General features: G+C 36.9%; 1 protein-coding gene across 2 annotated transcripts in view; it reads left to right on the top strand.

The window, feature by feature from the left end:
* The window catches only part of zgc:174356 (uncharacterized protein LOC100137120 homolog), a 97,945-nt gene that overhangs the window by 43,052 nt on the left and 40,159 nt on the right, over positions 1-14,734 (top strand). For both annotated transcript variants that reach the window (XM_041252820.1, XM_041252821.1), the window contains exons 3-5: positions 6,949-7,046; positions 8,364-8,502; positions 11,212-11,295. In XM_041252820.1, coding sequence (XP_041108754.1) covers positions 6,949-7,046; positions 8,364-8,502; positions 11,212-11,295 — 321 coding nt within the window. The remainder of the gene's footprint in view (positions 1-6,948; positions 7,047-8,363; positions 8,503-11,211; positions 11,296-14,734) is intronic.

The following is a 14,734-nucleotide window of genomic DNA, read 5'->3' as shown; positions in this document are numbered from 1 at the left end:
TGTGTTTTTGAATTGTTCTGATCCAGTGAAGGCATCGTCTAGCCTGTAAGTCTTATTTTGTGTCTTTCTATTTGTGCTTAAATACCTTTGTTTTGGCCCTTGTACCCTTTTATTTTATGCTTATTTATAATAAAAGTATTATTTTTTTGAACTGCAGTCTGTCTCTGGGCCTATATCCAGTCACCAGCCTGTCACACTGGTGTCAGCAGTGGGATATATCACCTCCAGGAGGCTCAGAGCAGTATTGCAGGGTTTTTTTGGTTTTTTCTGGGGAACTTTCAGCACAATTGTTTAAAATAAATAAATAAATAAATAATGGGAAAGAAAAGCAGGCAGCGGCAAAGGCAGACAGAGATGCAGCAGCTGAAGAAATGTAAGCTGCTGCAACAGCCACCACTGGAGGACCCGGCTAGCCTCTTCCCCTGGTGTTCCTGGTGTTCCTGGTACGGGAAGGAGGACCACTGCTGGAGGTCCTGCACAGAAGTGCCACCGGCAGACTGGTGTGACCATTGTGAGAAGGATGGCCACAACTGGGCAGGATGCCCCTACAATCAGGCCCAGGAAGAGGAGCAGTTTTCACACCGGGAATCAGAGGTTGCCCTCATGGTCCTTAATTACCTGGCGGTAGACATGAGAGAGGCCCCAGTCATTCAAACAGAGAGGGTGGAGCTGCCATCCCGAGAGCCAGAGAGCGATGAGCCGCCGTCCTGAGAGCCAGAGAGGGAGGAACCGCCGTCCCGAGAGCCAGAGAGGGAGGAGCCGCCATCCCAAGAGCCAGAGAGGGAGGAGCTGCCACTCCCAGAGCCCAGAGGGGGGGAGCCGCTGCTCCCAGAGCCCAGAGGGGAGGATCTGCCGCTCCCAGAGCCCAGAGGGGATGAGCCACCACTCCCAGAGCCCGGAGGGGAGAAGCCATCATTTTCAGAGCCTGGAGGGGAGGAGCTATAGACCAGGGAGCCAGAAAGGGAGAAGGCTGACGCTCCACAGCAGCCTCTACAAGTGCTGCTGAGAGAAGCCCAGCGGATGCACATGCGATCGTTACTGCAGGTACGAGCCCTGCCTCAAAGGCCACTAGAATGGCCACAGCCCCCACCGCTGGTGGTGGAGGGGCTGCAGGCATTGCCGCTGGAGGAGCTGGAACTGCCGCTACCGGAGTGGCCACAGTCCTCATCTGCTTATCCCAAGGGTCCGCTGGTCCCACCTGCTGTTCCAGAGGGAGGCGAGCCGCCATTCCCGCCTCTGCCACCAGAGGGAGCCGGGCCGCCATTCCCGCCTCCACCGCTGGAGGGTCCAGTGCCACTGGAGGGTCCGACACCACTGAAAGGTCCAACGCTGCTAGGGGGACCCACACTGTCCAAGGAGGCCATGCCCACACTGTCCAGGGGTGCTGCCTGCCCACCAGTGTTGCATCTGCTGGAGGGTCTAGGTCTGCTGACAGCATCGCTTTACTTCTTTGGAGATCTGGGGCCCGCTCAACCAAAGAAGGCTTGGGGGCTCCGACATCAACCCTGCCCACCACCGGCCACCGAAACAGTCCACCCAAGGGACATAATGGAACTCTTGGGGGGAGATCTTGGTTTTAAAAGGGGGGAGGGGAGTTGGTCTATTGCGGCCTGCGTACTTTGTACGTGGGGGGAGGTGTGTGGCAGAGCAGAGTTCTGTCCTTCATAGATTGGCAGGGATGGGGTTAAATTCCCCTACCTGCCTGGGCTTATTGTGTTCCGGTGGCTGGGGTTGATTGGGGTAATTAATGATCAATCAGCACCCAGCCACCTGACATAAAAGCTTCCCATTAGGGAGAGAAGGGAGTTGAGGAAGCAAGCTGACGGTTGTGCTTGCTGTTTTTTTGGTTTGCTGTTTTGTGTTTTTGATTTTTTCTGATCCAGTGAAGGCATCGTCCAGCCTGGAAACGTTTATTTTTTTAAGTATTGTTTTGTGTCTTTCTATTTGTGCTTAAATACCTTTGTTTTGGCCCTTGTGCCCTTTTATTTTGTGCTTATTTATAATAAAAGTATTATTTTTTTGAACTACAATCTGTCTCTGGGTCTCTATCCACTCACCAGCCTGTCACACTCTAATATCTTTAAATTAATTTTAGATACCTTAAAAACTGCTCAGGATATTTGTCAATGAGCTTTTGGCATGATGCTTTAATGATTTTTGACCATTCTTTAACACAAAATTGTTCCAGTTCATTCAAATTCTGAGGGCTTCTCTTGTGCACAGCTGTCTTCAACTCATACCAAAGATTCTCAATCGGATTCAGATCAGGACTTTGACTAGGCCATTCCAGAACCTTGATTTTATTCTTCTTTAATCATTCTGAAGTAGATTTTGATGTGTGCTTTAGATCACTGTTGTGTTGGAACACCCAGTTGCGCTTTAAACCAAATTTTGTAGCAGAAGGTTTCAGATGATTGGCCAATATCTTTTGGTATTCTATGGAGTCCATTTTACCATGCATTGGAACTAAATGTCCTGTGCCCCATAGAAGGCTATTACCACCTCCATGCTTGACTGTAGGTATGGTGTTTTTTTCTTTGTACCCCTCACCAGTCTTTCTCCAAATGTAACGACTATCAGCATGACCAAATAACAAGATTTTTGTTTCACCACTCCACAAACCTTTTGACCAGAACTCATATCCATCATTCAGATTTGCAAACTTTAAGCAAGTGCACTTGTGATGTTTTGCTAAGAGTATCTTTTTCCTTGCAATATTTGACCTGTGGTTGAAAAAAAAAATCCAGTCTCACTTGCAACCAATTCACTTTGAATATCTTTAGCAGTCAATCCTGGATTGTTATTAACTTTCCTTACAATTCTACTGTTCTTGGTGAAACCTTCTTTCTTCCAGACCGAGGGAGTGTTGTGACATGACCATGAGCATTGTACTTCTTGATAATAGAAACAAAACTTCTTGTATCCTTTTCCAGCTTTATGACAATAAATTATTTTCTGCCTAAGGTCAGATAGCTTTTTACTTTTTTACCATATTGACTTATTGGTAATGACAGCAATCACCCTATGCCTAACCATTATATACTCTCTAAGATTGTTCACCTACAATCCAGCATTTTCTAAACTTTTCTAGAATTAGGTTCTGCATTATCACATTGAAATTTCTAGCACCTTGTAGACTATACTATCACAGCATCATCCCTGCAGTTATAGGGGCAATTGATGGTACTCTTATTCCCATAACAACCCTGTGGATAGATGAGCCTCTCTACATCTGCAGAAAAGGCTACTCACCAATAAATGTGCACGTTATCTGCAACCATGAGGGTATCATCACGGACATTGTGGCAAAGTGGCCGGGTGGTACCCACGATGCCTTCATGTGGTCCAATTCCGCGATATCCCAGGCAGCACAGAATAGGCAATTTGGCAATGGCTGGTTAGTGGGGGATAGTGGATACCTATTATGGCTGTATCTCCTCACCCCTATTCTGCATCTCACTAATGCTGCTGAGGAAAGATTCAGCAACGCACATTGCCTCACTAGATGCATCATTGAAGTTAGTTGCTGTTTCTTCCCATTTTTTCATTTTAATTTGATTTGTTATTGTTGTTTTCAGCTTGCTTAACAACATGTCTTTGTTGGCCTCCATTTCAATGACAAGTGTTTCCACCTCAAAAATATTGAATATATGTTTTCTTTTTTTGGTGTCCATCTCCGTCCTTAAATGTAACGTATTGTTTTTCGCTTATTCTTTGTTTCGTTTATTAGGGTAATTTATAGGCATTGTTCAATTCTTACATTAATGGGGTGAGAATAAATCAATTGACTGTAGTTGTCACAAACACACATTTATAAGATGAGCAAATTAAATTTCAATCTACTGGATTACTGCAAAAGATTTGACACAAAAATTGAGATGGTCAAGAAATTCATGATCGAACAATTCAATTATCCCTTAACAAGATGAATGTCCATGGGTGAAAGCCAAGATGCAAACCTTTGTTAAAAACAATGCACAAAAGAAAACAATCAGTTTTCCACTGGATACTTGAAGAAGCCCAATGATTTCTTCAACTAAATTCTATGGTCAGACAAATTCAAAAGCAACAATATGTTTGGAGGAAAAGAGGAAAAGAATTTAAAGAAAAGTTCATTAAGTCCAGTGGGAGGAGGTTGTGTGACGGTATGGGCTTGTTTTTCTTCCTCAGGTACTGACGACCTTTGTATTGTAGAAGGACCAATGAATGCTGCAAAATATAAATACATTTTGCACTGTCATTTGTTACCCAGTGCTGTAATTTGTTACTCCAGCCTGATAATGACCCAAAGCATTCTGCAAAGCCTACAAAATGAATTTCTGGAAAAAAGGAAGATTACAGTTATGGATTAGCCATCTCATTCCCCACACTTGAATCCCTTTGAGATTTTGTGTATTGACTTGAAGGCTACTGCTGCAAAAAGCAAACCAAAGTCGATTGCAGAACTCAAAGCTATGTGTGTTGAAGAATGGGAAAATATATCTCCGGAAGATATATATATATATATATATGTGTGTGTGTGTGTGTGTGTGTGTGTGTGTGTGTGTGTGTGTGTGTGTGTGTGTGTGTGTGTGTGTGTGTGTATATATGTTTGTTATTAGAGGTGCAAGCCAATATAAGGCAATTTATATCATTTATGTATGCTGTTGGCAAAGGCTTATAGCTTGATTGTAGACCTTGTAGAGACGTCTTGATTGCACACTCATCACATAACTTTTACATGACTACTACAAATTACTTTGCATCATCTTTCTTAATTAAATGATTACTCAATTAGTAGACTCAATTACACAAGCTTAAAAAAAGTTGTATACATAAATAGCAATGTATCTATTACAAAATACAATAAACTTCCAATACAAGAAATAGTCACTCTAAGCAAATTGAATTAAAAACATTGATTATAAAGCAAAGTATGCTTATCTAATCATATCAATGAAAAACACACAATCAAGACACTCCATTTATCTTTTTTTATAAACAACCAGGTCACTTCAATAAAGAAACTTCGATCGCCACTAAACCTCAAAGCATATTTTCCTGTCTAACAGCAATGAAGTCAGTTTGTCTGAAAACTTGATTTCTATAAAAAAAAGCACTACTTATATTGTTTTCACTGAAGAGACCTTGGCAACTATCAATTCACATATTAAACTTTCTTACAAATATGGGTAGATGTCTAAGGTTTCATTTCTTCAGTGGAAACAATATAATATAGAAATCAATGTAGAAATCAAGTTTTCAGACAAACTGACTTATCTGCTGTTAGACAGGAAAATATGCTTTGAGGTTTAGCGGCGATCGAAGTTTCTTTCTTGAAGTGACCTGGTTGTTTTAAAAAAAAGGTAAATGGAGTATTTTGATTTTGTATTTTGTTTTTCATTTATATGATTAGATAAGCATACTTTGCTTTTTAATTCAATTTGCATGAGTGACTATTTCTTGTATTGGAAGTTTATTGTATTTTGTAATAGATGCACTGGTATTTATGTATAAAACTTTCTTTAAGCTTGTGTAATTGAATCTACTAATTGAATAATAATGTAATTAATAGAGATGATGCATATAAATGTTTTTTTTTTTTCTAAATAGCAAACACTATCCACCTGACGAAGACATGCGTGTGTATATACACCCCCTTGAACTTTTTTCACATTTTGTTGTGTCAGTGCCTCAGAGTTTCATACATTTAAAAGAAAGTTTTTTTTCCACTTATCTACACACCATACTCCACACTGTTAAGGGGGAAAAAAGGTTTTATTGAGAAAATTATTAAATTCTTATTTATTAAATTCTATATTAAAAATACCAAACTGAAAGTGCTTAATTGGCTAAGTCTCCACTCCCCCCCTGAGTTAACACTTGGTGGAAGCACCTTTCGCAGTAATTATAGCTGTGAGTCTGTTGGGATAGGACTAACTTTACACACCTAGATTTAGCAATATTTGACCATTATCCTTTTCAAAACTGTTAAAGCTGTCAAGTTCCTTGGGGAGCATTACTGGACAGCAATCTTCAAGTCATGCCACAAATTTTTGATTGAATTTAGGTCGGGGCTCTGACTGGGCCACTCAAGGACATTTACCTTTTTCTAGAATATTTTTTTTACTTGGAAATTGTGGGGTAGGATGTGTCGATAAATGAAAAAAAACAAACAAACAAAAAAACTATTTTAATGCATTTTAATTCCAGGCTATAAAGCAACAAAAGGTGAAACTTTTAAAAGGGAGTGTAGACTTTCTATAGGCACTATGTGTGTGTGTGTGTGTGTGTGTGTGTGTATATATATATATATATATATATATATATATATATATATATATATATATATATATATATATATATATATATATATATTAAATGTATAATTTTATTTAGACTTTTGTTCCGAAATTAAATTAATGACATTATATTTTTATAGTTTAGTACAGTATGGTGGTATGATGTCTACTTTTTTGAGATTTTATAGTTACTGTTTAACTACAGGCAGTTCTTACTACTGAATTATCTATCAGTCAGATGGTTGTTACCACTACAACTACTTACACTATATGCTATGTATTAACATCCTATATTATCGGAATTTGCTATTACATGCTATTAAATCTTTTATGGGTCCCTGAGTGAATTACCTGGTAATGGCATGACCTTTTGGTGTCCAGAATTAAATATAAAGTCAGGATTCAGGGTGAGTTCAAACAGACACCTGCAGCTTGCTGACATCCACTGTTGAATTCCTGTGTGTAAAGAGGCAGCTGACTTGCCAGTAGGATCAGATGATGACCCCTCACCTTCAGTTCTCTACAGCTGCTGTAGGAAGTTGCTGCTGTGAAGGAATATAATTGGAAATTCTAAACTGGGGGAAAAAAACTTAATACTATTAAAAATGATCATTCTTTATTTCACATTTCTTACAACTAAAGGCTAATGTTGTTTATTCTTTTCTAGGGGAACAAACTGTCGTACTCCTGTTTCTGATGTATCCACCAAGGAATTTTACCAGTGTGCTATTCAGTGCATTCACCGCAACAAAAATGTTACTCTCGGTAAGTGTAAAATGTAAATCTAGAGAACTGCTTGTCACCCCTACATTTCACACACAATATGAGTGGATGGCATCATTTCAAATATTACCAATTGCAAGCTTTTCTATAGCTACAGTGATTCCTTCATCAGTCCAGCTGAGACATTTACCTAAAGTTGCCGAGTATCACAAGCAGGAGATTATGGAACTGGTAAAACAGCCTGGCTACTTGTCAGTGGTCACTGATGAGTCAACTGAAGCCCAAGATCAGTTTGGGTTACACATTGTATTTATTTTGCAAGACCTAAATGGTGAACATCTGAACATGCATCTAATTAAAACACTGTTTCACAAGCTATTGTAGTGCTTGAATAACTTTGATGCTGATTTTGATGATGTCACTATATTTATCTCTATAAATAATACTAATCTGTACACATAATTTATAAAACAGTTCCGTGCACATTCAACAAAATATGATACTTTATCAGTGACACTGCCGTGGATTTTCAAGAAAAGGCCTTAATTATAATACAGCAACATGTCAGCTGAAGTCTTAAAATAGTTGTTGGTTAAACCCATCAAAAGTCATTATTAAGTTGTTTAACTTTCAGAAAGTGTGCTTAAGGGTGAAGGGGTTTAAGATGCTCATGTTCTAAGCTATAAAACAATATTCACTTATGCATGTTAAGTAATGGTTAATACTGATAATGACAACTATTTCAACCTGAAAAACTGTTTTCTTTTACTTAAGTGTTAAAACTGATGCATTACCACTGGATAGACTTTTACAAAGTCCATCCTTTTATTGATTAATTACAAAACAAAACAAAGAACTCTCTACTGAGATTTAGGTTTGCTCTAAACTATTAATATCCTTATATGTTAATCATAAACTCCAAAATAGGTGTAATACCCTGACCTTACATACATACACCCATATGTTAATACATTATTCATTTATAATATCTCGCTCTCCTTGGCACTATTTGGCAACAACTAATTTGTTATTTTTCTCCATACACTGACGGCTATATCCGGCTCACAGACTACCCTGTAATGACTGTAGATTACTCAAACATTTTGTACATCCCTGTTTGGTACCTGTCTACAGCATGAAGCATAAAGATAAATAGTTAGGCTGCATTTTGTTGACTGGAACTGTATATTAAGAATTGGAATTGACAATTAACAGAAGGTTAAAATGTTCAATTTGTATTAAATAATTCCTATAAAATTTCGATTTTTTTGATGAGTAGTTGAAGGTGCATATTCTAATAGTATTTCAGGATTACAATTACAGGAAAATGTAATGTTAAATAAAGTGTGCTTTTTATAGGGTTTATGTTTGGTTGGACTATTCCCATTACTGCTTAGATTTGTGGGAGAGATGACCCTCGCTAAAGTGAGTGCAGTGATGAGGGCAGCCTCTTTCATTCTATTGGCCTTCTCAACAAACACATGGATGGTGTTCCTAGGTAAGCTAATTCATTTATTTTATTACTGGGTATTATTCGGTATCTTGAAGTATATATATATATATATATATATATATATATATATATATATATATATATATATATATATATAAACAGTTTACTATATTGTAAAAAGATTGAACCTAAAAAATACTGGAATTTAGATTAGATTATTAATTGTAGGTACTGAAATTGTAAGTCACAACATTGTGTGAATATATTACCATAAAACCAAAATGTAGAATGTTTTAAAAAAAAGTACTCAAGCTTAAGATAAACATATTTTAATCTCTTTAGTTTTTGCATCCACCTGTCTGATTTACCTCACCTTCACCTTCTTACCTGTGTGTGTGTGTGTGTCTATATATATATATATATATATATATATATCCCTGAATGCTTACAGAGCACATTCCACTGTCCAACTTCAATGTCACTTATGATCATTCAAATAGTTATTGTTTGTCCTTGGGATGGTGAATGACACCATGGATGGCATTAGCAGTTTCCAAAACAGAACAGGGCCGCTGTTTAAATCATAACAATAGAACCCTAGGATAGACACGGTACATGAATTTAATAACTTTAAAAAACATACTGTAAATCAAATGTATGACTATTACAATCAACTATTTTCTTGTTTCAGAATAATAGTCCAATTGGTTATGTATTCCACTTTAATATTACTAACTACATTTATATGTAAGACCATATTATATAGTCGGACTTGTAGTCACTTTCCATTTTCAGGATACAGATACAGAATATATGATGAAAAGTATTCAAATTTACTCCATAACCCTAAGAGAAATGTTTAGTACATGTGCAAATGATTGATTCGCTTAATGTAGTTAACAAGGACAAATGTTTAATGAGATTCAGAGGCTGAATGTTTGTTGAGCCCTAGGACTCTTCTGGGTCAGTCACATATTCAGACCATATTTGTTAAGAGGTATATTTCATCTAGTATCTTACATTAAATTATGCAGCTCTATAGGATTGTGTACCCACAGGTATAGTTATATTGTATTTGATTATCTCAGTGAGATTGTCTTGTCAAAATATACACTATAATAAATAATTAAAAACATGACTTTATTGGGCGTCTTTTTGCCCTTAGATTAATGATTCGTTCAGTGATTTATAAATAGTGGCCTATTCTGATTTGAAAAAAAAAGGACTGAAATAAAAACTTCTGTGTGCACACACTAGTATGTATGGTAGCCTGATGAGAAGATAGAAAAAAAAAATAGCATGTGTTATATTGAGATTCTGAAATCATTTATTTTGTGATTTCAACATATCGTATGACATTTCTATTTCTTTTTTTTTTTTCATTTTCCTGAATGAGAAGCCGTAAGTATGTTAGTGAAAACACAACAAATAACCCAATAACAGTTCTCAGGCTTCCAAAGTGAAAAGATATAATTTTTAGTGTTAGCACAATCTTGGACTCCAATTTTTAGCCTGTTCAGTTCTTAACTTTTGATTTGGTCTGTTGGTTTTGGCTACTGTACCATTTTATTTGACAAAGCGTTTTTCGTTTGTTCAGACTTGTATTTTCTGTTTATTGATTAAACAGCGCAACAGCGCAATTCACGTTTCACCTGGCAGTACTGAGTGCTTCTTCCGGGTCTGACGTCACCACAAACGCCATCGTGTTACAAGGCTAAATGGTTTTAAGTCACTGGTAAGGATGGCTTTGTGGTGATGTCAGACCAGGAAGAGACAGGACACAGTACTTTGAGTGAAGCACTGCTGTGCAGATTTATTTATAATAAACTAATTGTGAACTAACTGTGCATTACCAGTGCCCAAATAAAAATATACCTTTTAACTCACCCGTGCTACATAACCCAAACCAGGGTGCGATTTGATTGGGGTGGGATGGATTTCCAAGGCTCTGCTTTTTTTTTATCCCTGGCTCTGCACTTTCAGTTGTCATATATTTATTCCCTCCGATAAAAGATTTTGAATTAACAATGATTTCTTCTGGAAATTTTAAAAACAATTCAAATGATAAATGTATGCTGCATCATTTTTACACAAACTGACTTAGCAGTTCAGACCTTAAGATCGGTAGCACATTGTATTAACATGATTTAAAAACAAAAACAAAAAAAAGCAATGGAGTCTAGGATCATAAAGTTCGGCTGCATAAAGTGGATCAGGCTTGGATTCCACAGACCCGTCATTGTCATCCAACAGTAGTGCGTAAGTATGTTAGTGAAAACACAATAAATAACCCAATAACAGTTCTCAGGCTTCCAAAGTGAAAAGATATAATTTTTAGTGTTAGCACAATCTTGGACTCCAATTTTTAGCCTGTTCAGTTCTTAACTTTTGATTTGGACCATTTAGTGTTGTTGAAAAGTGATCTGAAAAGTTTTTTGCTGGTCAGGCTTTTAAATGAGACTAGGGGCAGTGCCATTGTCCTCATTACCAGCTGTTGTGATACTCAGGCAAAGTATAAAAATACTGTGATAAAATGCTTGAATTATAATACATAGTACACAGAAGGTAGAAACAGTAAATTATAATCTTATTGCTTAATGAAAAAAAAAACAGAAAGATAATTTTCATTCACCATAGAAAAAATAAGTAATTGGAACAGAATAAGATAGTTTTCATTGTACTTAAAAATAATACTGATGAAAAATATAAGCCTGCTATGAAATTCATTTTTTTCATGCCATTTGTCATTTTCAGTTGCTGTGGTGGGAGCGGCTTCAGGTTTCACTCAGGCAGTGGTTCGTTCTATGTCGTCAAGGATTGTTGAGCCCAACGAACAAGGTAATGAATCATAATAACAAAAGGATTCCCATCTCATTCCCAGCAAATGTGTTTGAATGAGATAAGAGGATTCATATCATGCTTCTTATAGCTGTTAGCATAGAGAAAGCCTTTTTTTTTCCACTGTCCTATTATGCATCTCAAAGTATCCTTGTGAATGTTAAGATTACTAAATAGTAAGCAGGACCAAAAATGCATTTTAATGGTGTTTTAGGAGTGTCCTTATCTTTATGTGCAATTTAGAATTATTTTGGCAATTTTGTGTTACAGTTTTTCTTTTAGAATATAACTTCCAATAGTCAGAAATATGAAGAACTGGTATGGATATGGCTGGGACAGTCCGAGTTTCAGAAAGGCTGTCCCGGTATCCCAAAGCAAAAATTGTAATTCAGATTTTCATCCCAGGCGCTGGTACTGCTGATGCAGGAATATTGTTTTTGATGCTCTGTACTGCATTGTGCGTACCACGTACTTCTACCAGCTTAAGTATATTTCAGTGGATTAACACCAGCTGACACAGGAGCAGATACATAGGCTAAACATAGAAAAAGCAGCTCAAATTGCAATGTCTAAATGCAAGTGAGTGTTTTTTTAAGTCCAAACAGCCTGTCACAGACGAAGCTTCAGCATGCACTGATAAAGTAGAGCAGGAGCAAGAAAGAGACAATTATAAAAATAAAAAAAAAATCGTTAAAACTAAAAAACAAAATGGCTACTAATACTGACAACAAAGACAGAACGAAAATAAACAGACGAACAGATTCAAGTAGCCTAGTATATCGCAAAAATTAAGTAGATGATTAAAAGAGGGCATATAAACTCCTACTCTACAGAGTTTAAACTAACTCTACAGTTTAAACAGTGGTTAGAAACACAAGATTTGTACAAGAGTTCTGAACTTTAATTGTAGGCAATGTGTTTTACTTGCAGCCACGTGTGCAGTGTACATTTTAAAATAATATATTTCTGTAAAGTGTGCAGTATATGTAAGGTACTGTATAATATCATAACTTGTTAATGCAGCATCAGGATATGTTTCATGTCAATTGTGTACAAAGTGGGCCACGGTAAAAAAAAAAAAAGTGAATACAGTAAAATTATTTAGTTTCAATTTAAAATAATTGTATTCTTTTTGCATTGTACAGTAATGTGTACAATGCAGTAGCATGAATTGTGTTACAGGTAGCCTAAAGGTAAGGCCCTTTGTTTTCTGTTTTTTTTTTTTCTTTAAATTTCTGTTTATTGCAACAACAAAGCAAAATAAAAAACAGGCGAAAATCGGTTCAGAAAATATACTCCACATTTTTCTGGGTAAATATCAGGGTTATTTTGGTAGTCGGAAGAACAGCAAAAAACAAAAACAAATTGAATAAAGCATTGAAAGTAAAAGCAGTTTAGTGCTGTGGTAATTTAATGTGGTAAAATTGCAACTGAACTCAAAACACTGTATGCCACCTCTAAATTTATGAAACCGTTATCTCTAATCCCCCAGTAAAAATCAAACTTTTCTGTTTAATGAACAGTTTACTGTTGGTGACTGTGACGGTTTATTTTGTGTAGTTTGGGTCAGAGTGTGATTTGTCAAATTTCTAGTGGGGGAATAAAATAGACTAACAACAAAACATCAACATACACAATTTAAACAGTTAAAAGAATCACTAATTTACTTATTTATTATACAGAAACAACTGCTAAAAAATCTTTAGGAATCACACATTTGCCAAATTTGCCATCATGCCAGATACATGCAGTTATTTTTTATGGATAAGGTCATACTTGTCAACATTTGGAAAATGTTCAGTGGGACGCTGATTATATATACTATATATATATTATCATATAATAGATTTATCCCCACAACTCAACATCACATGACCATCATGACAGTAAAAGTAGACATAATGAAGCATTGTTACCTTTGTATAAGTTAGTGATCAGCAGATGTGTCAGCCATACAAGAGCACAGCGTGTGGTTTTCACTAACTCTACTGTGCAGAATATATAATTTTTTTTTCTATGGGTAAATATTGGGACTTTCTTCCTATGCATCGGGACGTGGGACATTTGCTAGGAAATTGGGACTGTCCCGACCATATAGGGACAGTTGGCATGTATGTACGGTATCAAAAACAAAATCTACTTGCGTTACAGCAACTATAATAATGTGAAAACACACTTATGACAAGTACTTGCATTGTTGCACATAACCTCATTGATAAGCACAGTGTAGCAACAATAAATGGAACATAATACAACATACGTATTTTAACAGCTTAATCTGCAGGAGTTAAATGCTGTTAATCTTCCAGTCCAGTCTTTGGGGTCTGTTTTAAATACAGAAACTGAATGATGTTCACGTAGTTGATTTTCATTGTTTAATTTGCCTTGCTACGGTGTATACAGCACTACTGTTGGATGACAATGACGGGTCAGTGGAGTCCAAGCCTGATCCACTTTATGCAGCCGAACTTTATGATCCTAGACTCCATTACTTTTTTTTGTTTTTGTTTTTAAATCGTGTTAATACAATGTGCTACCGATCTTAAGGTCTGAACTGCTAAGTCAGTTTGTGTAAAAATGATGCAGCATACATTTATCATTTGAATTGTTTTTAAAATTTCCAGTAGAAATCATTGTTAATTCAAAATCTTTTATAGGAGGGAATAAATATATGACAACTGAAAGTGCAGAGCCAGGGATAAAAAAAAAGCAGAGCCTTGGAAATCCATCCCACCCCAATCAAATCGCACCCTGGTTTGGGTTATGTAGCACGGGTGAGTTAAAAGGTATATTTTTATTTGGGCACGGGTAATGCACAGTTAGTTCACAATTAGTTTATTATAAATAAATCTGCACAGCAGTGCTTCACTCAGAGTACTGTGTCCTGTCTCTTCCTGGTCTGACATCACCACAAAGCCATCCTTACCAGTGACTTAAAACCATTTAGCCTTGTAACACAATGGCGTTTGTGGTGACGTCAGACCCGGAAGAAGCACTCAGTACTGCCAGGTGAAACGTGAATTGCGCTATTGCGCTGTTTAATCAATAAACAGAAAATACAAGTCTGAACAAACGAAAAACACTTCGTCAAATAAAACGGTACAGTAGCCAAAACCAACAGACAGACAGACAAATGGTGGACGAATAAACAAGTATCATGCTGGCTATAAGCCAGCATGTAGCAATTGTTAATCTTTTACTTTTTACCTCCTCTCCACACCCATTCACAAACACACAACCCCGAGTGAGTGAAAACATGCTGCTTTTATGCAGCTGTACCGAGACTCGGTTGCTAATAGTCTCAATACAACTGCACATGAATTAATAAAGTGCAATTCCCCGTGCTCACATATTATTACATTTTACCTGCACGTGAAGTGCTGTACAATCCTCGTGCCTAAATACAAATATACATTTTAAACACTTGTGCGCATAACCC

The sequence above is a fragment of the Polyodon spathula genome, chromosome 6, assembly GCF_017654505.1.
Source record: "Polyodon spathula isolate WHYD16114869_AA chromosome 6, ASM1765450v1, whole genome shotgun sequence".
Taxonomy (NCBI): domain Eukaryota; kingdom Metazoa; phylum Chordata; class Actinopteri; order Acipenseriformes; family Polyodontidae; genus Polyodon; species Polyodon spathula.
Note: the sequence above shows the minus strand (reverse complement) of the source record. Positions and strands in the feature narration are given on the sequence as shown.